Source organism: Erythrolamprus reginae, chromosome 8, assembly GCF_031021105.1.
Source record: "Erythrolamprus reginae isolate rEryReg1 chromosome 8, rEryReg1.hap1, whole genome shotgun sequence".
In the NCBI taxonomy this organism is placed as follows: domain Eukaryota; kingdom Metazoa; phylum Chordata; class Lepidosauria; order Squamata; family Dipsadidae; genus Erythrolamprus; species Erythrolamprus reginae.
In genome coordinates, this window is record NC_091957.1 from 46,623,776 (window position 1) to 46,645,384 (window position 21,609).

At 40.2% G+C, this 21,609-nt stretch overlaps 2 protein-coding genes across 2 annotated transcripts in view; both read left to right on the forward strand.

Moving 5' to 3' along the window:
• Window positions 1-21,609, forward strand: part of TRMT12 (tRNA methyltransferase 12 homolog) — a 533,403-nt gene that overhangs the window by 345,407 nt on the left and 166,387 nt on the right. The gene's annotated exons all lie outside the window — the stretch shown is intronic.
• PCDH19 (protocadherin 19) overlaps window positions 1-21,609 on the forward strand; it is a 188,464-nt gene that overhangs the window by 79,301 nt on the left and 87,554 nt on the right. Inside the window, exon 3 of the mRNA XM_070760146.1 lies at window positions 16,894-16,952. Within this exon, the coding sequence (XP_070616247.1) occupies window positions 16,894-16,952 (59 nt within the window). The remainder of the gene's footprint in view (window positions 1-16,893; window positions 16,953-21,609) is intronic.

Consider the following 21,609-nt stretch of genomic DNA (forward strand, 5'->3'; position numbering starts at 1 on the left):
CAGAATTCTCCAGCCAACATAGCTGGCTGGAGAATTCTGGGAGTTGAAGTCCACAAGTCTTAAAGTTTCCAAGTTTGGGGATCCCTGGTGTGGGCACTCATGCATGGACTCTTTTGGCACCCAAGGAAAAAAAGGTTCGCCATCACTGAATTAGGGCATTATAGAGTGGTATTAGTACCTCCCTAGTCTTGGAGTGTATCCCTCTGTTGATGCAGCTTAAGATTGCTGTTGGCTTTTTTAGCCACTGCTGCACATTGCTGGCTCATGTTTAGATTAGATTAGATTAGATTTATTGGATTTATATGCCGCCCCTCTCTGCAGACTTGGGGTGGCTCACAACAATGGTAAAAAACATAGTAACAAATCTAATATTTAAAAATCTAAATTACAGTTTTAGATTAAAAAGTCCAAAAAAGAAACCCCAATATATAAAAAACAACGCACAATCGAATCATACACAAAAACTACAGTGGCAAGGGGGAGATGTTTCAATTCCCCCATGCCTGACGGCAGAGGTGGGTTTTAAGAAGTTTACGAAAGGCAAGGAGGGTGGGGGCAATCCTAATCTCTGGGGGGAGCTGGTTCCAGAGGGTCGGAGCCACCACAGAGAAGGCTCTTCCCCTGGGTCCTGCCAGACGACATTGTTTAGTCGACGGGACCCGGAGAAGGCCAACTCTGTGGGACCTAACTGGTCGCTGGGATTCGTGCGGCAGAAGGCGGTCTCGCAGATATCCTGGTCCGATGCCATGAAGGGCTTTATAGGTCATAACCAACACTTTGAATTATGACTGGCAGCTAATGCAGAGTTGTTTAGTTGTTTATCCACCAAGAGACCCTCCCTATTATTGTGGGATGCATAGGGCAGGGGGAATAATAATAATAATAATAATAATAATAATAATAATAATAATAATTTATTGGATTTGTATGCTGCCCCTCTCCGCAGACTCGGGGCGGCTAACAACAATAATAAACACAATCCAATAATAAGAAACAACTAAAAACCCCTATTATAAAACCAAACGTACACACAAACATACCATGCATAACTTGTAATGGCCTAGGGGGAAGAGCTATCTCAACTCCCCCATGCCTGGCGGTATAAATGAGTCTTGAGTAGTTTACGAAAGACAGGGAGGGTGGGGGCAGTTCTAATCTCCGGGGGGGAGTTGGTTCCAGAGTGCCAGGGCCGCCACAGAGAAGGCTCTTTCCCTGGGTCCTGCCAGACGACACTGTTTAGTGACAGGACCCGGAGAAGGCCAACTCTGTGGGACCTAACCGGTCACTGGGATTCATGCAGCAGAAAGTGGTCTCGCAGATATCCTGGTCCGATGCCATGAAGGGCTTTATAGGTCATAACCAACACTTTGAATTGTGACTGGCAGCCAATGCAGAGTTGTTTAGTTGTTTATCCACCAAGAAACCCTCCCTATTATTGTAGGATGCATAGGGTGGGGGGAAGAATTATAATGATAATAATAATAATAATAATAATAATAATAATAATAATAATAATAATGATAATAATTTATTGGATTTGTATGCTGCCCCTCTCCGCAGACTCGGGGCGGCTAACAATAATAATAAACACAATCCAATAATAAAAAACAACTAAAAACCCCTATTATAAAACCAAACATACACACAAACATACCATGCATAACTTGTAATGGCCTAGGGGGAAGAGCTATCTCAACTCCCCCATGCCTGGTGGTATAAATGAGTCTTGAGTAGTTTACGAAAGACAGGGAGGGTGGGGGCAATTCTAATCTCCGGGGGGAGTTGGTTCCAGAGTGCCGGGGCCGCCACAGAGAAGGCTCTTCCCCTGGGGCCCGCCAAATGACATTGTTTAGTGGACGGGACCCGGAAAAGGCCAACTCTGTGGGATCTTCCAGACTTGCAAGATTCTGTCAGTGTAACTTTTACAACAAAGTAGAATTAGCTCACCTCATTGTGATTCCTATCTGGTTTACCCCACGAGGCTGACAGCTGCTCGGAAAACTTTGGAGTTTGCTGTGTACTTCGCCGTTTCTTTGATTAAAGATTTACGACTGCAACAAATACCTTCAATTTGTATCAGAAGCTGGCAGCCCTGAAGAATGACGCCTTTTCCTTTGAGTTTGCTGTAGAAAATAACAGGGGGTTCCAGTGTGAAAGACTCAATAGAATCGACCAAAATTAAGGGCATAATATATCCATACCAGATACCTCTGGAGGAGGATGTGGAGATGACACATAGCGGCTGCGCAATTAATCATTGGTAGATTTTCCTACATGAAATTGATCGCCTTCCCCCCCCCCCTGCTCCATCTAAAGGTGTGTTTTCTGATACATGAAAAGAACTTAAACTTAGAATAATTTTACTGAAGTATTTTACTGAAAGAGTAGTAGATGCTTGGAACAAACTTCCAGCAGATGTGGTTGGTAAATCCACACTAGCTGAATTTAAACAGGCCTGGGATAAACATATATCCATCCTAAGATAAATTACAGGAAATAGTATAAAGGCAGACTAGATGGACCATGAAGTCTTTTTCTGTCGTCAATCTTCTATGTTTCTATGTTTCTATGATCTGCATTGATAGGTCTCCCATTACGGTGTCTTATTTTATTCCTCAAATTTCTATACTGACCATCACACGTGGGTTCCTCTACTACAGGGATCCCCAAACTTGGGAACTTTAAGACTTGTGGACTTCAACTCCCAGAATTCTGGGAGTTGAAGTCCACAAGTCTTAAAGTTCCCAAGTTTGAAGACCTCTACTAGATCTGCTTCAAAATAACAAAATGACCAGGTTAGAAGGGACCTTGGAGGTCTTCTAGTCCAACCCCTTGCTCAAAGGAGACACAAGAGAACAGTGCCTTCATTCTGGTGGAAGACAGTCACCTATGTTAATCTGACCCATCTTTTTTAAAAAAAAAATGTTTTTAAAGAAAATATAATCTTTAATGAACATAAATAGAAGAGGGGATACATAAAACAAAAGGACTATGCGAATATTGGTTCAAATGTATATGAATTTAGAGTATACCGTTATAAATCAAAATACAGGCTTACATATACAGTGTTCCCTCGATTTTCGCGGGTTCAAACTTCGCAGATAGCCTATACCACGGTTTTTCAAAAAATATTAATTAAAAAATACTTCAGGGTTTTTTTCTATACCACAGTTTTTCCTGCCCGATGACATCATACATCATCGCTAAACTAATAATTTTTGCAAATAAATAACAAAAAATATAATTATTGTTAATAAATAATTATGTTTATATATACCAGGATCACTAAGTGTCTTATTCAATGGTGAGTACCAGTAATAATGGTGAGTAAATAGTTGTTAAGGGAATGGGAAATGGTAATTTAGGGGTTTAAAGTGTTAAGGGAAGGCTTGTGATATTGTCCATAGCCAAAAATGGTGTATTTACTTCCGCATCTCTACTTCGCGGAAATCCAACTTTCATGGGCGGTCTCATAATGTATACCCCGCAAAAATCGAGGGAACACTGTATAGAAGAAAATAAGGCTAAAGAGAGAGAAGGAAAAAGAAAGAAAAGGGGGAATGGAAGAGAAGAGGAAAAATTAAAAATAAAAAAAGAAGAAGAAAGGAAGAAGAGATAAATTCATACCTGTAAATTTATCAGATGTCGAAAATAGTGTCAACTTATCTGTTGACTCGATTGCTCTACAGCTTTTAAGATCTTTACTATCAATATAGATGAAAGTTTTCAGTTTCTAAACTTGAGTTAGAGTTTAAGTTTTGTCGTTTTGAATTTGTTCATCCTTTTATCAATGATTCATAATGTTATTTTATAAGTTTGTGGGATAGTTGTTAGGGTGAAGGGTAAAGAGGATCATGATGGAGTTGTATGTTGTCTTTTATCCAGACAGATGTACCATTTATCCCATGCTTTATAGCAGTGTTTCCCAACCTTGGCAACTTGAAGATATCTGGACTTCAACTCCCAGAATTCTGAGAATTGAAGTCCAGATATCTTCAAGTTGCCAAGGTTGGGAAACACTGCTTTATAGAACTCTGATTCCTTTTGGTCCTGTAGTTCGAGGGTCATTTTCGTCAGCTCAGCACATTCGTGAGTTTTGTTAATGAAATCTAGGGTAAACCGACCCATCTTTGATTCGAACGAAATAACCCTCGTTGTGACATCTCTCTTTCTGGGAATGTGCAGTTGAATTTGAGCTTGTGACGGATGTCACACTGGGCTGAGCTGAGATGCTAGCGACCACTGTTGAGTTCTCGCTTGTGAATCTGATACGGCGCATGCAAATTGGTATTTTTTGTGCTTTGTTTTGCTTGCCGAACACCAGTCAGTGTGGTTCCTGTGTGCATTGGCACTAATCCGTTCAGCAGACACATGGCAAGAACAAAAATTAGGCCTAGATTTCTGTAGACTCTGAGCAGGCGTTCGCTGGAACCCTCTTTGGGGTTGGCTAACCCTACATTGCGGCAGTCAATTCTGGGAGTCAATAAACCTAACCCTTCATTTCTTTTGCAGTTCTTGTATTGCCGTCTTTTCCACACTTAATTTATTATTTTATTTATTTATTTATTTATTTATTTATTTATTTATTTATTTATTTATTTATTTATTCATTCATTCATTCATTCATTCATTCATTTATTTTATTGGATTTGTATGCCGCTCCTCTCTGTGGACTCGGGGAGGCTAACAACAGTGATAAAAACAGCATGTAACAATCCAATACTAAAACAACTAAAAACCCTTATTTATAAAACTAAACATACATACAAACATACCATGCATAAATTGTAGGGGCCTATGGGGAAAGAATATCTCAGTTCCCCCATGCCTGATGGCAGAGGTGGGTTTTAAGGAGCTTAGGAAAGGTGAGGAGGGTGGGGGCAATTCTAATCTCTGAGGGGAGTTGATTCCAGAGGGCCGGGACCGCCACAGAGAAGGCTCTTCCCCTGGGTCCCACCAAACGGCATTGTTTAGTTGACGGGACCCGGAGAAGGCCAACTCTGTGGGACCTAACTGGTCGCTGGGATTCGTGCGGCAGAAGGCGGTCCCGGAGATAATCTGGTCCGGTGCCATGAAGTGCTTTATAGGTCATAACCAACACTTTTAATTGTGACGAAGGGATTCCAGCTTGAGCTACACTTTAATCTTTGCAAAGAAAAGTTTGAGGAGAGTTGGGTCTCCTCTGGGACCCTTGTCTTCTCATGCCTTTGCCCTCTTTCAACAGACTTGGGCCCAAGCATCTCATGTCCTTGGTTTTTTATTTTTTTTTTCTTTTTTTCTTTCTTTCTTTCTTTCTTTCTTTCTTTCTTTCTTTCTTTCTTTCTTTCTTTCTTTCTTTCTTTCTTTCTTTCTTTCTCATTCTTGGGTTAGCACAGCTGTGGCCATGACAGCATCTTAGAAAAATGGGCTACGACTACTTCAGCTTCAACCACAACAACACAAGAGCACACAAGAGATTTAAGCTTAATATTAACCGCTCCAAACTTGACTGTAAAAAATATGACTTCAGTAACCGAGTTGTCGAAGTGTGGAACTCATTACCGGACTTCATAGTGTCATCCCCAAACCCCCAACACTTTACCCTTAGATTATCTGCGGTTGACCTATCCAGATTCCTAAGAGATCAGTAAGGGGCGAGTACAAGTGCACTAGAGTGCCTTCCGTCCCCTGTCCTATTGCTCTCCTATATCTCTTATACCTTTCTTCCATTCCTATATCCCTTCTTCTATTCTTTCATTGATATGCTCTATTACTATACCTTTTTTTCTATTATTTCTTAGATATACAGTATTTTACTATGAGTATCTCCTCTATAACCTTCATCATGTATTTTACTATGTGTGTATATATATATATACACCCATTAAAACCCTAATTGTGTATTGGACTGACTAACTAACTAACTAACTAACTAACTAACTAACTAACTAACTAACTAGATAGATAGATAGATAGATAGATAGATAGATAGATAGATAGATAGATAGATAGATAGATAAAATAAATAAATAAAATAAAATAAATAAAATAAATAAAATAAAAAAATAAAATAAATAAAATAAATAAAATAAATAAAATAAATAAAATAAATAAAATAAATAAAATAAATAAAATAAATAAAATAAAATAAATAAAATAAATAAAATAAATAAAATAAATAAAATAAATAAAATAAATAAAATAAATAAAATAAATAAAATAAATAAAATAAATAAAATAAATAAAATAAATAAAATAAATAAAATAAATAAAATAAATAAAATAAAATAAAATAAAAAAATAAAAAAATAAAAAAATAAAAAAATAAAAAAATAAAATAAAATAAATAAAATAAATAAAATAAATAAAATAAATAAAATAAATAAAATAAATAAAATAAATAAAATAAATAAAATAAATAAAATAAATAAAATAAATAAAATAAATAAAACAAACAAACAAACAAACAAACAAATAAATAAATAAATTACATACATACATACATACATACATACATACATACATACATACATACATACATACGAAGGGATTCCAGCTTGAGCTGCACTTGAATCTTTGCAAAGAAAAGCTTGAGGAGAGTTGGGTCTCCTCTGGGACCCTTGTCTTCTCATGCTTTTGCCCTCTTTCAACAGACTTGGGCCCAAGCATCTCATGTCCTTGGTTTTTTTTATTTTGCTTTCTTTCTTTCTCATTCTTGGGTTAGCACAGCTGTGGCTATGACAGCATCTTAGAAAAATGGGCTACGCTGCCAAAAATCCAGTTTCATAAACTGGAGGCTGCAGCATTTTAGAAAAGGAAGAAAGGAAGAGCATTTTCCTGCTGGGATTCTTGAGTGCTTTGATTGCCGAACCATCCTGTGAGAAGCAAGGAGGAGGGCATGTCAAAAGGTTGAGGGTTTTCTGCACGAAGCCTCCAGCTTGACTATTCAGCAGAGATGACAATGCCAGAACAATAACCGAGCCAGGTTGGCGAAGTCAACTCCCCCTAGGTCAGTGACGGCAAACCTTTTTTTCCTTGGGTGCCGAAAAAGTGTGCATGCACGCTATCACACATGCATGAGTGCCCATACTCATAATTCAATGCCTGCCCCCCCCCCCCCCCGAGGCCCTCTAAAGGCCGGAAACGGTTTCCCAACTTCTGGAAAGGCCAGTAGCAGAGGTGGTGTGCCTAATAGGTTCGTATTTTGCCCTCCCCAGGCTCCAAAGGCTTCCCTGGAGCAGGGGAAGGAGAAACGCCCTCCCCCATCCTCCTGGAGGCTCTCTGGAAGCCAAAAACGCCCTCCCAGAGCCTTTGTGTGAGCCAAAAACCAGCTGGTCAACACACATATGCATGTTGGAGCTGAGTTAGGGCAACGGCTCGTGTGCCAGCAGATATGGCTCCGCATGCCACCGGTGGCACCTGTGCCATAGGTTCGCCATCAGTACCCTAGATTGATTTGTATCCTGTCTTGATTATTTTTATAAATTACTCTAAGTGACGAACACACAGCTTCATTTCTGTTGTGAGCCGCCCCGAGTCCTCGGAGAGGGGCGGCATACAAATCCAATAAAGCCCTACATGGCATCGGACCAGAATATCTTCGGGACCGCCTTCTGCCGCACGAATCCCAGCGACTGATTAGATCCCACAGAGTTGGCCTTCTCCGGGTCCCGTCGACTAAACAATGCCGTCTGGCGGGACCCAGGGGAAGAGCCTTCTCTGTGGTGGCCCCAGCCCTCTGGAATCAACTCCCTCCGGAGATTAGGACTGCCCCCACCCTCCTTGCCTTTCAAAAGCTCCTGAAGACCCACCTATGTCGCCAGGCATGGGGAAATTAATATACCCCTAGCTACTATGTTTTATGTATGGTCTGTTAGGTTGTATGATTGTTTTTCTTTGTATAATATGGGTTGTAAATTGCTTTTAATATTAGATTTGCACTTGTTATATTGTTGTTGTGAGCCGCTCTGAATCCTCGGAGTGGGGTGGCATACAAATCTAATTAATAACAATAATAATAATAATAATAATAATAATAATAATAATAGTGATCCCAGTGGTACTTGGCACGCTGGGCGCAGTACCAAAGCATCTCAGCGGACATTTGAAAACCATCAGAATTGACAAAATCTCCATCTGTCAATTGTAAAAGGCCGCTTTACTGGGATCGGCAAACATAATTCACCACTACATCACGCAGTCCTAGGTGCTTGGGAGGTGCCCGACTTGCGATGAAATACGAAATCCAGCATAGTGATCTCGTTTGCTGTGTTGTACTGACATAATAATAATAATAATAATAATAATAATAATAATAATAATAATAATAATAATTAAATAAATTTCCACTGTTGGAACTGCGTTTCACCCCGTCCTGCCTGCTTGCCCACCCCTGCCCCCCAGGTCAAACACAACCCTGATGTGGCCCTCAATGAAATCGAGTTTGACTCCCCTGCTCTATACCATTTTAGACCTACCAATATCATCCCTCTCCACTTCCGCCCATTTCCCTGTTCCATTTTCCAGGTTTTGGCCATTTCCCCTTGAGGATTTTTCAGTCTGCAATGTTTACCCAGATCTCTTTATCTCTTAGCTTCTCCTTGTTCCTCTGCTTTGATTCCTTTCCCTACCCCCCCCCCCGCCCCCAACCCTGTCTGCCTCCTTATCTTCTTCTTCTTTGTTCCTGTCCACTCCGGCTTGGGCATATCTTACCCTTTTATAAACTGATCTGTTTCTGCCTTTCTTCACATGGTTGATGTATCCCCCCAAGAAATCCTGACTGTTTGGAAATGTTCTGAGATGTCATAGGGGCCCGATCAGCGGTCGAGATGCAGCTGATATAAAGACTGCTTCTCGCTTCTAGGTTTATTACGTTTCAAGATAAAAGGAGTTGGGATGTTTGTTTGTTTTTCTTGCAGGGACCTGATCTGTGGGATTTAATAGGGCTGGGGTGTTTTGAGGTGAAGGAGAGAGAGAGAGAGAGAAAAGGTCTTATTGCCAATATAGATTCCAAGGCGAAAACAGCTGTCACATCTTCTTAGTCAACACATACCGTTCCTTGCTGGATATTTCTTCATGTCCAACTCGATTTTGATCTAGCCAAACAGTACAGAATGCCTTGCCGCGTCCTCTTGGGAGCCACATTCAGAGGCTAAAACACACTGTCACTCTAAAGTTTTTATTTATTTTATTTATTTATTTATTTATTTTGTCCAATACACAATGAGGGTTTTAGTGGGTATATATCAATATACACATGGTAAAATACATGATGAAGGTTATAGAGGAGATACTCATAGTAAAATATATCTAAGAAATAATAGAAAAGAAGATATAGGAATAGAATATATCAATGAAAGAATAGAAGAAGAGATAGAGGAATAGAGGAAAGGTATAGGAGATATAGGAGAGCAATAGGACAGGGGACGGAAGGCACTCTAGTGCACTTGTACTCGCCCCTTACTGACCTCTTAGGAATCTGGATAGGTCAACCGTAGATAATCTAAGGGTAAAGTTTTGGTGGTTTGGGGATGACACTATGGAGTCCGGTAATGAGTTCCACGCTTCGACAACTCGGTTACTGAAGTCATATTTTTTACAGTCAACTTTGGAGCGGTTAATATTAAGTTTAAATCTGTTGTGTGCTCTTGTGCTGTTGTGGTTGAAGCTGAAGTAGTTGCCGACAGGCAGGACGTTGCAGCATATGATCTTGTGGGCAATACTTAGATCTTGTTTAAGGCGTCTTAGTTCTAAACTTTCTAAGCCCAGGATTGAAAGTCTAGTCTCATAGGGTATTCTATTTCGAGTGGAGGAGTGAAGGGCTCTTCTGGTGAAGTATCTTTGGACATTTTCAAGGGTGTTAATGTCTTATGGGTTCCAAACAAATGAGCTGTATTCGAGGATAGGTCTGGCAAAAGTTTTGTAAGCTCTGGTAAGTAGTGTGAGATTGCCAGAGCAGAAGCTACGTAGGATTAGGTTTACAACTCTTGAAGCCTTCTTGGCTATATTGTTGCAGTGGGCTTTGGCACTTAAATCTTTTGTTATTAGTATACCAAGGTCTTTAACCAAGTGGGGATTATCTGTGATAATTTGATTATTCAGTTCGTATTTGGAGTTCAGATTCTTCTTCCCAATGTGTAGGACAGAGCATTTGCTAGTTGAGATTTGGAGTTGCCATGTGTTAGACCACTCAGAAACAGCGTCAAGGTCTTTTTGGAGAGTTGCCTTTCCTACCCGAACAATGGGAATTTTGTAAAGGGTGTAAAAGCAAACCGCCCAATACTGTTCAGTTGCAGGTCATAAGATTTATTGCTCAATCCCCCTCTGCACCAGAATCTGGCCAAGTAAAGTTCAGTACTGAATCAGGGTTAACGCCCAGTGGATCGTTGGTTGACCTCTCCCCTTTTTGGAAGAGCTTTATAGCTGCCTCTGCCTTAAGAAACTTCAAAACGTTCTTAAAGATCCATCATATCCTAGGCACCCTTTTTTTTTAACTATTACCATCTGGCAGACGGTACAGGATAGTAAAAACAAGGTCAAATAGGCTAAAAAACAGCTTTTATCCCAGGACAGTAACTATATTGAATTCTACTGTATAGTGCAATATTAATGCAATATCGGTTTTCAATTCAATTGTATATTCCTATTTCTATTCCTTTTTTGTCCCATCCTTCTCCTCCCCTCCTCTTCATCTTCCTCTCTGTCCCATCCTTCTTCTGCTATAAATAAAAAAAGGAGTGGGGGAAATGGCCAAATGAGAGACAATTGGTGGTTCCAACCACTTTTGGCTTAGATTCTACCTATTCCTGGCCTTGGCCCCACCTACCAAGTCTCCTTCTAGAAAGTGATGGCAAACTTTTTTTTTCCTCGGGTGCATGCCCGAGTACCCTCACCCATGATTCAATGCCTGGGGAGGGTGAAAACAGCTTCCCCCATCCCCTGGAGGCCCCCTGGAGGCTGAAAATGGCCTGTTTCCAAACTTCTGGTGGGCCCAGTAGGTTTGTGTTTCACCTTCCCCATATTCCAAAGCAGTGATGGGCTATGAGCCAGAATGCTAAATTGTGCTCGCCACCACAGCTCATAAGTTCTTGCGGGACCAGCGCGATTTTTCTGCTGCGCCTGTGGAGGTAGCAAAATCACGCACGGAGCCGCAGGCAAAACCTCATCGAAACGCAGGTGCAATTTTGCTATCTGCACAGGTGCAACAGCAAAATTGTGCTGGTCCAGTAAGTACTTACGAGCCGTGGTGGCGAGTGCAATTTAGCGTTCCGGCTCGTAGACCACCGCTGCTCCCAAGCCTTCCCAGGAGCTGATTGAGGATAAAAACGTCCTCCCCCATTGCCCTGGAGGCCCTCTGGAAGCCAAAAACGCCCTCCCAGAGCTTCTGTGCAAGTCAAATTCTGCTGGCTGGCACACACATGCATGTCGGAGCTGAGCTAGGGCAACAGCTTGCGTACCAGCAGATATGGCTCCATGTGCCACCCATCCATAGGTTCACCATCACTGTTCTAGAAGAATATGGCCATTGACCAAAGGAACAAACCCCTGTCCCTGTTTCAAATGGGCAAAATTTTCCCTAAGAATTGTCTTTTTTCTGCATCCCACATGAATGCCAGCAGCGGGGGGGAAGAGAGGTTTCTTTCTTTGTGTAATGTATTTATTTCCCATGATTTATCTCCCAGTTTAATTGCAGGAGCTAAATAGAACCATCAGCAAGACAGATTAGCCTGAGAAATACAAACTGTAAACTTTGGCACTTTCCCCCCAAAATGGTGCAGGAGTTTGGATGCTCCATTTAACGTAGATTAATGGTCCCCTCATTTCTGCTTTGGAGGTAGCTGCCAGATAGGCCTTTCCTTGGTCAGGGTTGTAATGAATGTCACCTGTTCAGCCGGGCTCTATGGTATGAGCCTCCCGAAAATTCAAGGGTAAAAAATTCAGACACACACACACTTGAAAATTCAAAAACAATGTTTTTTATCACAAAATTCCAAAGGAAAAAAGCACCCTTTTTGTATTGCAAAGAGCACTTTTCCCAAAACAAACTTTTAGGCTGTAAAAACCCCTTAAGCAGTCCTTAAGTACTTAGCTAGCAGCTGTGAAGAAACTTCACAGCCCTCCTTCTTCCACGAGTTGAAACGCACACGCTTTGCTCTGCCTTGGTTTCAAAGTCTTGAAAAATCAACAGAGTCCTGAAACAGCAAGTCACGGTCCAAACCAGTACGATCAGATAATCTCCATACTGTGAGGCCAGCACGCTGCCAATTTAATAGCAGCCCTAATTACTTGAACCCCACCCAACCACAGGTGGACTCAATTATCTCCGATAATACTTTTGAAGCTGTTCACTCCTATGCATAGCTCTACGCATGCGTGGGTCTATCATTATTTCTTCATCCGAATCTAAGGAAGATAAGGATGATTGACTTCTTCCTGGGCTGTCTTCCAAGCCCCCCTCCTCCATCTCACCCTCACTTCCTTCTGCAAAGGAGAATTCACCGTCTGACTCTGTCGGCAGCAAAACAGGCCTATGTTGTTGATGTTTCTCCTGCATCCCCCTCCTCAGTCCTTGGAGCAGGAGCTGGGCCAGAGCTAACCACAACACCCACCTACCTTAAGCATGGGGAACTTGGATGATCTCCTGGTTCAGTGGTTGGCAACCTGAAAGACTCATAAGAGCCATTTGGACCCATTTCTCTGAGAAAACAAAACACCGGGAGCCACAAAATCTGGGTGTGTGTGCCCAACTCAATGTCACTCCCACCGAGTCAGATGACCTCTCCCCATAGCTATGCCTACCTCGGTTTGTGGCTCTGTTTTCTATAAGAAAGAGGTCTCTCTCTTTCCCCCCCTCTCTTTCTCTCTCTCTCCCTCCTCACCCATCTCTCTCTCTCCCTCATCTCTCTTTCTCCTACCTCTCTTTCTCCTATTTCTCTCTTTCTCCCATCTTTCTTTCTCCCATCTCTCTCTTTCTCCCATCTCTCTTTCTCCCATCTCTCTCTTTCTCCCATCTTTCTTTCTCCCATATTGCCCTCAACAATCTGGGTCCTTATTTTACCCTTATTTTACCCACCATGGAGACCTCACCTACAAAAAGATATTGACAAAATTGAACGGGTCCAAAGACGGGCTACAAGAATGGTGGAAGGTCTTAAGCATAAAACGTATCAGGAAAGACTTCATGAACTCAGTCTGTATAGTCTGAAGGACAGAAGGAAAAGGGGGGACATGATCGAAACATTTAAATATGTTAAAGGGTTAAATAAGGTTCAGGAGGGAAGTGTTTTTAATAGGAAAGTGAACACAAGAACAAGGGGACACAATCTGAAGTTAGTTGGGGGAAAGATCAAAAGCAACGTGAGGAAATATTATTTCACTGAAAGAGTAGTAGATCCTTGGAACAAACTTCCAGCAGACGTGGTTGGTAAATCCTCAGTAACTGAATTTAAACATGCCTGGGATAAACATATATCCATCCTAAGATAAAACACAGGAAATAGTATAAGGGCAGACTGGATGGACCATGAGGTCTTTTTCTGCCGTCAGTCTTCTATGTTTCTATGTTTCTATGGAAGGATGGAAGGCTGAGTCAACCTTGAGCTGGTGGTGAGATTTGAACTGCTGAACTTCAGCTAGCAGTTAGCTGAAGTAGCCTGCAGTGCTCCACTTTAACCACTGTGTCACCCTGGCCCTGTGTTTTGGTAGAAACAGGGTAACTCTAAGTGCTATTGCTACTTCTCAACTCTAATGAGCTCTTGATTTAGTAGGATTCAACTCCAGAATACCCAACCAGACTAAACCACACTTGGCCCTAAATCTTGCATTGTGAATTTGAACCGCTGGTCTAAGCATTCTTGTGAAGTTGTCCTAAAAGAAGAGCAAGGCCAGCTGGTGGAATTCACTACCTATACAGTGTGGCTGGCTATAATTATTTATTTGGAACAGTTTTATGTCTGCCTTGAGCCAAAAAGTCTCACCAGTGTATGTATTTTGCCAAAGGTCAGGCTTACAGACTTACCTATGAGAAAAAATAAGGAAGGGGCTCTTAAAACGATTAGCTAGGAGAAAAAGAGCAGATTGTACGATCTGGTTATAACTTTTTGCCTATTGAAGGGCAAAACGAGCGGTGGAAATACTGTAACTGCGTCCCAGCTTTACATATTGATTTCTGTAACCGCCATTTTGGCAAGTGCCTCTGGGCAGTGTACATCATAAGCTGTAAAAATGATTAAAATTTTGCAATGTAAATATATTTGGCACTTAGAAAAACAGCTGCTTTGGAATTGAATACAGCTAGGAAATGAGGCCCTTAACACACTCAAGGACCCAGGCCCGGGCATACAATCTAGTCTTCAAGGGTTTATGGAAGGCCAACAAGGTTGGAGTCATTCTGAAGAGTTAATGGCAGTTTATAAGGCCTTGGTAAGGCCACATTTGGAATACTGCGTCCAGTTTTGTGGAGACTCTAGAAAGAGTGCAGGGAAGAGCAACAAAGATTATTAGGGGACCGGAGGCTAAAACATAGGCAGAACTGGACATGGCTAGTTTAATGAAAAGAAACATAGAAACATAGAAACATAGAAGTCTGACAGCAGAAAAAGACCTCGTGGTCCATCTAGTCTGCCCTTATACTATTTTCTCTATTTTATCTTAGGATGGATATATGTTTATCCCAGGCATGTTTAAATTCAGTTACTGTGGATTTATCTACCACGTCTGCTGGAAGTTTGTTCCAAGGATCTACTACTCTTTCAGTGAAATAATATTTTCTCACGTTGCTTTTGATCTTTCCCCCAACTAACTTCAGATTGTGTCCCCTTGTTCTTGTGTTCACTTTCCTATTAAAAACACTTCCCTCCTGAACCTTATTTAACCCTTTAACATATTTAAATGTTTCGATCATGTCCCCCATTTTCCTTCTGTCCTCCAGACTATACAGATTGAGTTCATTAAGTCCGAAAGCTTTGAACTAAATCTCTGGTCTCGGTGTCTGACACAGGTTGGATCCTGCAACATTATCCTGTTATATTTGTCTTCATTTCTTGGCCAATGGGATCCTCAGCATTCCCGGTCTACTGGCCTGAATTGGATGGATAGAAACGAATGGGAGAAGAAGTAATCTTTGGGGATGAATGACATAGTCTGAACCCTCTGCTGTTGCAGGCAGCAAATGACTTGGTGTTCTCCATGGCTTTCATTGGGTTGTTGTGATGCCCTGAAACGACCACGTTGTTGGCGACCCATGGCTAAGCTCTGATTAAGCTCCCTTTATGATTTTTTTTCTAAGGGACATGGTGGCTCAGTGGTTAAGAAGCTGAGGGCGATCAGAAGTTCGCCAGCTGCGAGAGCAATCATGGGCTTTCCCAAATATGCCCATGTTACACCAACACTCCGCAGTCTGCATTGGTTGCCAATCAGTTTCCGGTCACAATTCAAAGTGTTGGTTATGACCTGTAAAACCCTTCATGTCACCGGACCAGATTATCTCAGGGACCGCCTTCTGCTGCACGAATCCCAGCGACCAGTTAGGTCCCACAGAGTGGGCCTTCTCCGGGTCCCGTCAACTAAACAATGTTGTTTGGCGGGACCCAGGGGAAGAGCCTTCTCTGTGGTGGCCCCGACCCTTTGGAACCAACTCCCCCCAGAGATTAGAATTGCCCCCACCCTCCTCGCCTTTCATAACCTTCTTAAAACACACCTCTGCCATCAGGCATGGGGGAACTGAGATATTCTTTCCCCCTAGGCCTTTATAATTTACGCATGGTATGTCTGTATGTATGTTTGATTTTTATAATAAGGTTTTTTTTAGTTATTTTATCATTGTTGTTAGCCACCCTGAGTCTACGGAGAGGGGTGGCATACAAATCCAATAAATAAATAAATAGGTAGGTAGGTAGGTAGGTAAGTAAGTAAGTAAGTAAGTAAATAAGTAAGTAAGTAAGTAGAAAAATGTTGTGGTTGGCTCACAGCCAGGCCCTCTGGCAATGGACTTTGAGTCTGGTGAACTGGGGCCATCTGGGCACGGTCGGCCTGTGTGGCTGGTGGAAGAGTCAGACAGCAAGCCAGAGGAGGAGGGAGAGTCTGAGTATGAGGAGCTTACAGAAGCTATAGAACCCCCAACTGGGGATTTGCAGCTCCCAACTGGCGATTTGCCAGGGTCTGAGGAGGAGGAAGAGAAGATAAGGGATCCAATCCTAAATGTATGGGTGAGGAGGATGCGGGGATGGCAGGAGCAGTTAAGGAAGCTCAGAAAGAGGAAGTGAGCTCAGCTGTTCATAGTCTCCACTCCCCGAGAGTATATAATGGGGAGGAGTTTGGGGGGTGCTCTTTGCAAGAAGCCAATGTTCAGGCCTCCAAAGGAGAAGAGTCTGTGAAGAGTGACAAATCTGGATACTGTACTGGACACTTATGGGGTTAATAATGTTGTGAGTAGACTTTTGGCAGAGAAGCAACTGTGTCTTATCAGGTTGGCCTTACTTCCGGATTTTGGCAGGGGAAAAGACACTGTTTGGGTTTGCGTTTGTGAAGTTTAACAAACGTCTCCTAAAAAGACTCTTGTTTTGTTTGAAACCTGTGTGTGTGAGTTTTCATTTGGGGCTAATTACTGGCCGGCTGCCATTGCAAGACAGAACAGAAAAATAGGGACCACTTTGGTGGGAAAGTAACAGCGCTCGTGCATCTTTGGCATTTAGTCATGGCTGCCACATGACCACGGAGATGTCTTCAGACAACGCTGACTCTTTGGTTTAGAAATGGAGATGAGCACTGCCCCCTAGAGCCTGAAACAACTAGCACATGTGTGCAGGGGCACCTATACCTTTACCTCTGTTTTTTTTTGTCCCTCCCGGCTTAGCTATTCCAAATTGCCAACGAACGATGTGTGTAACCATCTCTGTTTTCTTCCGTTCCTTTCAGACCGAAAACTACTCGTTTGATTCCAACTATGTGAACAGCCGAGCTCATTTAATAAAAAGGTAGGTGGGGCATTGGGTGCATTTTTGGGGGGCATCAAAGCCAAATTGTTTAATTCCATGCCCATCGGCTTTCTTATTGTCTAGGCAAAAATCTGCTCACTTGGTTTGGGAATGGGGCGGCGATGGTGGTGGAGGAGACAGCTCACTCAAAATAAAGAAGTAAAAATTTTCATCTTAGCAAACCCTCACTGCTTTTGGCTTTTGAAAGCAAACTCAACCCAACCCAATCCGAAATTCACTCTTTGTTCTGTCGGGCTCTCTGGTAGACTCCTCCCCAAAATCCACAGGTACAAATTTCAGACACACACACGTTTGAAAATTCAAAACAATGTTCTTTATAATGAAAATTCACTTAAACCAAGCCCTCTTTTGGTACAGCAAAGAGCACTCGTCTCCAAACAAACTGGTAATTTGTACAAGTCCCTTATCAGTTCTGTGATACTTAGCTTGCAGCTGTGAGGCAATTCACAGTCCTTCTTCTTTCACAAAGTGAAACACACTTTGCTCTGGTTTAGTTTCAAAGCGGGGAAAAATCAGCACACAAAAGGTCTAAGTCAGCAAGGCAGTCACGAAACACAACGATCAGATAATCTTCCACAATAGCCAAACCCACAGGCTGCTATTTATAGCAGCCTCACTAATTACCACAGCCCCACCCAACCACAGGTGGCCTCATTTTCTTTGATAATAATCTCTCAGTTGTTGTTGCCTATCATCGCTCTCCGCATGCGTGGCTGTATCATTAACTCTTGTTCTGAATCCAAGGAGGAGCTAGATAATTGATCTCCTTCTGAGCTGTCTGCCACACTCTCCTCCTCCCTGTCACTCATGTCTTCTTGGTCAGAGGAGCCTTCATCAGCAGATTCCACCGGGGGCAAAATAGGCCTGCAGCATATGGATGTCTCCCCCACATCCACAGTCCTTGGGACAGGAGCTGGCCCAGAGCTAACCACAACACTCTTGAGCGATGCTTTCTTTATGCCTAGTGCAACGGTCACCAACTGATGGTCTGTGGACCAGTGGTGGTCCATGGGAAGATTTTGGTGAATTTTTTTTTGCATTTTTCATATTGCACTAAATCAGGGGTTCTAAACCTGCCGGATACGTGCAATGAACTATTGTGTTGATGCATAGAGTCTGTCTCTTTGGGGTCTTTTTGTGCAGATCAGAGGGGAGTAGAAATTCTTATTTGGGGTCTGCTTCAGCCTCCTGGTGTGGGCTTTAGGCAAAGGCTGGAGAGAAGCGCTGCTGGTGGAGAAGAGCTGGAGGGCCTCATTCCAGTGGACTGCACCATGGCCTCAAACTGGCTGACCATCTCAGCCCGCTGAGCCTCCAAATGCCAGTACTTAGCCTTGCACTGCCACAGCTGTTCCCTCTGCTTGGAAAGCCTATGCTCGTAGTGCTCAGTTTGAACAGAGCCATCTGCTTTGCCAACTCTTTCTTGTGGTGACTGCTTAGCTCCAACAACTGCTTCCTGTTGGGGCCCTAAGGAACCCAGGTGGGCAGGCGAGGGGAAACTGGGAGCAGAGGGTTAAGTAGAGGTTGATGAGTGACATCAAGTTGGCCACGCCCACCAAGTCACATGACCACCTAGCTACACCTACCCAGCCAGTCATTAGGCAGATCATATTATTTTATTATTTTATTATTTTATTATTTTATTATTTTATTATTTTATTATTTTATTATTTTATTATTTTATTATTTTATTATTTTATTATTTTATTATTTTATTATTTTATTATTTTATTATTTTATTATTTTATTATTTTATTATTTTATTATTTTATTATTTTATTATTTTATTATTTTATTATTTTATTATTTTATTATTTTATTATTTTATTATTTTATTATTTTATTATTTTATTATTTTATTATTTTATTATTTTATTATTTTATTATTTTATTATTTTATTATTTTATTATTTTATTATTTTATTATTTTATTATTTTATTATTTTATTATTTTATTATTTTATTATTTTATTATTTTATTATTTTATTATTTTATTATTTTATTATTTTATTATTTTATTATTTTATTATTTTATTATTTTATTATTTTATTATTTTATTATTTTATTATTTTATTATTTTATTATTTTATTATTTTATTATTTTATTATTTTATTATTTTATTATTTTATTATTTTATTATTTTATTATTTTATTATTTTATTATTTTATTATTTTATTATTTTATTATTTTATTATTTTATTATTTTATTATTTTATTATTTTATTATTTTATTATTTTATTATTTTATTATTTTATTATTTTATTATTTTATTATTTTATTATTTTATTATTTTATTATTTTATTATTTTATTATTTTATTATTTTATTATTTTATTATTTTATTATTTTATTATTTTATTATTTTATTATTTTATTATTTTATTATTTTATTATTTTATTATTTTATTATTTTATTATTTTATTATTTTATTATTTTATTATTTTATTATTTTATTATTTTATTATTTTATTATTTTATTATTTTATTATTTTATTATTTTATTATTTTATTATTTTATTATTTTATTATTTTATTATTTTATTATTTTATTATTTTATTATTTTATTATTTTATTATTTTATTATTTTATTATTTTATTATTTTATTATTTTATTATTTTATTATTTTATTATTTTATTATTTTATTATTTTATTATTTTATTATTTTATTATTTTATTATATTTTATTATTTTATTTATTTATTTACTTACTTACTTACTTACTTACTTACTTACTTACTTACTTACTTACTTACTTACTTCATTTGTATGCTGCCCCTCTCTGTAGACTCGGGGCGGCTCGCAACAGTAATAGAAAAAACAATGTAGAATACAAATCTAATAATTAAAACTAAAAACCCATAATTTTAAAAAAACATGCACACAACATACCAAACATAAACAATATAGGCCTGGGGAAGTTATATCAGTTCCCCCATGCCTGACGACAGAGGTGGGTTTTAAGGAGTTTACGAAAGGCAAGGAGGGTGGGGGCAGTTCTAATCTCAGGGGGGAGCTGGTTCCAGAGGGTCGGGGCTGCCACAAAGAAGGCTCTTCCCCTGGGACCCGCCAAACGGTGGTCCGCAGGATTTTAAATTGTGAATTTAGCGATCCCTGAGGTCTGAAATGTTGGTGACCCTTGGTGTAGTGTCAGGCAAAATTCTGTCATCCTGACAAATTTAAAAATTTGTAAAGTTTATTTCTTTGCACAAAACATAAAATGAGGGTGCTGGAGCTGGAAAACGCCCTCTGCTTTGGAGGAAGAGACCTGGGAAACAAGGAACTTCTAATGGATTGATCCTACACCTATTTTTTTTAAAAAGATCTTTCATTTCATTTTATTTCATTTATTCGATTTGTATGCTGCCCCTCTCCGGAGACTCGGAATGGCTCACAACACAAAACATGATACAAATCCAACAATAAAAAAGCAATTTAAAACTCTACGTATAAAAAACAATCATACACCTCAGACAAACCTTGTGTAAAACGGGAAACGGTTCGGGGGAGTCAATTTCCCCATGCCTGATGGCAGAGGTGGGTTTTGAGGAGTTTGCGAAAGGCAAGAATCTGTTTGAACGGCAAGGAAAAATAACATTTGTACTACGACATACATGCCTCCATCTACTATTCCTCTTCAACTCAACTATTTCCTCCTCTTTCAATGAATTTGTTTATTGCCCAGTTTCTTTCAAGCATAAACAAGAAAATGAATGTGGGTCCCTTGGGGATGTGTTGATCATAATAATTACTAACATCATAGTAGTCATTATCTCGAGCGTTGGAACGAGAGTTCATTCTGATCCTTCTTGTATCCACCCAATGCCTCCACTTTCAAGATGCTTAAGCAAAAATTATGAAATAGGGTTTATTTATTCAGTGACCATCCTCACCACGCCGTAAACAGGCCAACCTCTTTTGACCCTATAAAGCAACTTCTGTTCTTATCTCTCTCAGCATTATGGTTGTGAATGACGTGGCTTATTTATTTATTATTATTTATTTATTAATTCGATTTGTATGCCGCCCCTCTCCGTAGACTCGGGGCGGCTAACAACAGTAAAAAGACAATATGAACAAATCTAATATTAAAAGTAATGTAAAAAACCCCAATTTAAGAAATCAATCATACCTACAGACATACCATGCATATTTTTTATAAGCCTAGGGGGAAGGGAATATCTCAATTCCCCCATGCCTGATGACAGAGGTGGGTTTTAAGGAGCTTACGAAAGGCAAGGAGGGTGGGGGCAACTCTGATATCTGGGGGGAGTTGGTTCCAGAGGGTCGGGGCCGCCACAGAGAAGGCTCTTCCTCTGGGTCCCGCCAAACGACATTGTTTAGTCGACGGGACCCAGAGAAGGCCAACTCTTAGACCCAAAGGTGCTTTTTCTGGAGGTAACTGGACTTTGCAAATCTATATAAAATTCAGACTGAGTCCTTATTGGCTGAAGGGATGGCATATTTCCATTCTTGAAGGTTAGCTCAACCCACCACGGAGAACTCATCTTCTGTCTGTTTGACGGGATGAGCAAAGGTTCTTTTGCACAACCCAACAAATTACAGTGTTCCCTCGATTTTAGTGGGGGATGCGTTCCGAGACCGTCCGCGCAAGTCAAATTTCCGTGAAGTA